This window comes from Anopheles bellator, unplaced genomic scaffold (assembly GCF_943735745.2).
Source record: "Anopheles bellator unplaced genomic scaffold, idAnoBellAS_SP24_06.2 scaffold00749_ctg1, whole genome shotgun sequence".
NCBI lineage: Eukaryota > Metazoa > Arthropoda > Insecta > Diptera > Culicidae > Anopheles > Anopheles bellator.
The window spans coordinates 1-4,606 of NW_026684874.1; the positions used below are offsets into that span (position 1 = coordinate 1).

General features: G+C 49.5%; 1 protein-coding gene across 1 annotated transcript; it reads left to right on the forward strand.

Annotated features, from left to right (window-relative positions):
* Nucleotides 1–2,608: 2,608 nt before the first annotated feature.
* LOC131214374 (putative protein tag-52) lies at nt 2,609–4,025 on the forward strand (the record flags this gene model as incomplete). The annotated part of the gene is made up of 2 exons (XM_058208755.1): nt 2,609–2,744; nt 2,810–4,025. Coding segments are annotated over exons 1-2 (1,352 nt in total), but the record flags the coding sequence as incomplete, so codon positions are not given.
* Nucleotides 4,026–4,606: the final 581 nt, after the last annotated feature.

Consider the following 4,606-nt stretch of genomic DNA (forward strand, 5'->3'; position numbering starts at 1 on the left):
TGCCTTTTTGCTATTGAGTAAGTTTCCCATTTCCGGTCAAGGAAGCAGCAACATTCTTCACGACCGTTGGGGTTTATACTCTCTTGGGGGATCATGTTTGGAGGAAAAGTGCTTCACCGTTGTTCGTCATCTTCCTTCTCGGAATGATAAACAATTTTCCACCGACGATCATTGCGTTAATTGAACTACCAGCACCAGCGGAACTGTAACCAGATGGGACCAACGACTTCACACATCACCACTTCTCTGTTCCGGGCGAGCGAAGAACGTCCGCTTAACGCTTCGCTCCCGCTGTTGTCTTCTGCATCTTTTTTCGTACACTTTGGAATCTTAGCAGGCGTATATACAATTTGTGCGCGTTGCGTCTCGCGACGTCTTTCACATGTTTAAAACGAGAGAGGAAACGTCGGTGGCGGTGGCTGCGAGGTAAACATTAGCTATTTTTAACAACCACCGGCCACTGGACCGACCGACGAATGCCAACGACAACGGAATGGGCACGGGAAGGAAACACGGGCAACGTGTTGCGTCGCCGCGACCCTAGCCCTAAAGCCGGAAGTGCAAAACAATGGAACGGCGCACGGTTTCGGATTCCACTTTAATTCCCGGGGTGCCAGCCACCGCGGGTGAAAAGAAACGAACGGAAAAAAACGGAACAGATCCAAGCGGCTCGCTGGTGCACGGAAGGAAGTGAATGATAAGAGGGCTACTACATGGGAGACCGGTGGAAAAACCGGAACAACACTTACCCGCACGTCGAACGTGACTCCTTCGTTCATGATGACATGATCCGGATGCAACCACTCGGGGGCAGGCTTCGAGCTGACGCCCTTTTCCAGCCCGGAGGATGAATCTCCGTTTCGCGGCATTGCGTGGCGGTTGTTGCCGCTGACCTGCTCAGCCCGGAGACGCAACGTCCTGCGAAACTGCACACAGAAACTACCGCTATTCCGTTTCTACTCAGTCTGTTTCGTTACACACCAACTGCACACTTCAGGGCTCGTGGTGCAGCGAAAAACGAAACACTATTTTTTAATTACTTTGTCGCCCAACGCAGCAACCTACGCTTTTCTATGCCCTTCGCCACAGTGGCTTTGCGGCATAACATAGTTTATGTGTTGCCTTCCCTTTGCTGCCTTTCGTCGCTGATGCTTTCCGTTCTATTTCTCGCTGGGTTAGCGCTTTGAAGGCAGCGACTTCGAACACGCACACATACGGGGCTACGCGCCTGCTGTTTTACCACTTTTCTCTCCGTCTCCGGTTTTCTTTCCATTCACTTTTCTTCACTTCCTTCCGGACAGCGCTGTAAAAGCGGAAGCGCTTCCTTCCGCTGGCCCGTTTTTTTGTTTGGTGACACGCGCACACCCGGCTAGCATTACTGGACCATCTTACGGGTCGTTTGCACCTTCGGGTGGACTCTGCAATTGAACGAGGGGAAAATTATTTCATTTCACGGCACACTTAGACCCAATTCGTGGTCGACATTGGCTGTGTAGGGTATCCTTGAGAGCAATCAACAGCCAACGAGTGGGTCACACTGATTCACCGTGAAGGGGGAAAGTACCCGTGCGTTCTTCGAAATGGGGCGGAACTGAATAGGGTCCCCTGAATCGGGGGGATTCCGAGCGAACTTCACCACAGAGGGGGGGATCTTTTCGGGGTGCGCAAAAAGGATTCGACGTGAATCAACCGATCAATCGATAACTAATAACACAGCACAGCACATTGATAACAATAACACAGCAGGCAGTAAGCTTGAATGCCAAAAGTCAACAACACCCACCCACACCCACCACAGTGCAAGGATTCCGCCCGTTTCACCGTTCGCCTAACAGACAGCTGAGGTGCAATCCGCCCTTCACCAGTTACACACTAGAAACTCGCGAAACAATGATCGGCCGTCCAACGCTCCCTTTGATGGGGCTGGTCAACGCTTGGTTAACGTTTAATCACAAACTATAATCGCACCGTTTTGCGGCGACTTATCTCGACCATTTTTCGGTTGCTCGAGGACACCGCGCACGATTCGGTCACCGCGGTGTTACGGCGGAAATCGGTCGATTTCCGGGTGTGCACCGTTATGCTGCGGTGGAATGCAGAAAAACAAATGCCCGAGAAGAATTTCTCCACTCGCCCGCGACGAACTCTTTGCTCTGAAAGCTGTTGTTGCTGTTGTTGTTGGTTCTGTGTTTTGTGTTGCGAGATTGAAGTATCCAGGGCTGCAGCTGACGCCCACTGACAGCTGCTTGCAGGGCGCTCAGATGTTAATTCCGCCTCGGATCGCAAGCATCGCCAAACGATATTTGTCATGTTTTGATATTAAATATATTTTACAAAAATGGTGAAAATAAAAAAAAATAATGTGTTCAATATTTCAAAATACACGCCTCAAACCAACCGAAAAAGAAGCCTGTTTTGAATCGAAGGTACTTGCGTGCGAGTGAGTTCCCCTGTCGTGAGCTCTATTCGAATAACCGGTTCGTTCGTTTTGCCAACTGACAGAGCACCGCGTTCGATCGGGTTCGGGATCGCGTTGTTGTGAATGTCCTGCGGTCCTGCGGAATTGTGTTTCCCTTTTTACTTCGCCTCTGAAAACTCATCATTTACAATGGCGCATTCAACACCGAAACCAGGCAACCGCCTGCAGTTACAGCCACTTATGCCGGAGGACATGCGGTCCGAGCTGATAGCTGCGTTAAGAGTTCAAAACATTCAAAATTTTCGTCCGACCAGCATTAACAAAAGTAAGTTTCGTGTTTAAAATGGTCGTGGCAAACCCAGAAGTCTTATCCTTTCCCCCTTGCTCAAGGTGGCCGACGATTTGTTATGCCTGGATCACACAGCAACAGCGCGGCACCAACGGGAGAGGAAGACAAACGGCATCAGTTGCGCTTGCAGGCGATACAGGAAATCAAAACATCGGAATTGTCCTATTTGCGACAACTAGAGCTGCTGCTTGAGTTTTTTGTAACGCCGCTACGTACGAATGGTTTTCTCACTGAACGGGTACATAATGCAATTTTCGGGCAGCTGGACACGATCCGCAATCTTAGCCAGGAGCTGCTGAAAAAACTTGACTTGGACTTGGACAATTTGGTGAAGGCGTTTACATCCTTGGGTCCCTTTTTTAAGCTCTACTCAGTGTACGCTTTTGACTACCGCAACTCGCTCTGTACCCTCCAATCGTTAATGGACAAAAATCCGACGCTCAAGCGGTACATTAGCAACACGGAAGCGCGACCCGAGGTCCAAATGAAACTCATCTCTCTGCTGATCACGCCGATTCAGCGCATTCCACGGTACAAATTGCTACTTCAGCAGGTCCTGCTGTACACCAGTCCGTCGGACACGGCCTTTAAGCCACTACAGGAATCAATTCGCCTGGTTGAACAATCCGTTTCACACATCAACGCCGTAGTCGAGGATTACGAGAATACGCAGCGGCTGATCACCGTGCAGAACGCACTGACCAACAAATCGTTGAAGCTGGTCAAGCCGGGTCGCAAAATCCTAAAGGAGGGCATCTTGCTCAAACTTAAGACTGACGGATCGACGTCCAAAAAGTACTGCATCCTCATGTCGGACATGTTTATGTACTGCCGAGTGCTGCGCGATGCCGACGTGTTGCTAACGGAAAACTCGTCGATCGCTTGCAGCTGCGTGTTTCCGCTGAAGAAGTGCAAGATAGTGAAACTGTTTCGCGGCAACTTTCGCCTCACGTGCTCTGGCGATGGGACGATTTTCAGCACGGACAGCGAAGAGGAGAGCCACGGCTGGTACGTGGCTATCCGGGATGCGATTGAGCTGCACGTCCAGTGCCGAAAAACGTTGCGCAAGCTGTCGAGCAACAGGAAACCGATGCGCAAGAAGCATCTACAGCGGCTCGAACCGGAAGACGACATTTCATGGCTGTTACGCCGGAAAGCTCTCAGCCCGGATCGGATACAGAGGCCGCGGAGAAAGTTGTGGCCTTTCAAGCACCTCGATTGTCTGAAGCATAATCACTCGCTGGGAGAAACGAGCGGGTATGTAGCTCGCTCCACCACGGCGAAAAGGCCTTCGGAGGGCAACGAATGTAATGCCAAAGTTGGGACATCGCACCGGGACACAGAAGAAGTAGCGACGTTCCTAGGTTCATCGGTGGAAATACATGAAATTCCGGACGGTGCCCCAAATGATCCGGAAACTAACGTCAGCAAGCATGTCCATTTCAAATTTCCCTCCGTTCACTGGCGTTATTGAGTGGCTAACCTTTCCCTTATCATCTTAATGATATATTCTTGTATTTTTATTGGATTTAAACAATTTAATATTTATTCCTTTGGACAATATTCCTGCCTGGTACACTGGGCAGCACAATAATATGAATAAAGCTTTATCGACTTTCAACTTACCTTCGCTTTCTTTCCTTATGAAAACGCTCTTCAGATATTCATTTTACATCGAACAATGTGTTATCTATTATTATTTTCACAAAACGAGAAGAAAAGGAACGTTTTACTAGCGTAATAGGGTGGGAAAAGAACGATCGCATGGCGTTTTGGTCGAGAACAATTGGTGTAAAATAAAACTTAAGGCGCCCCTGGAGGAGCCCCTGTCATCACTT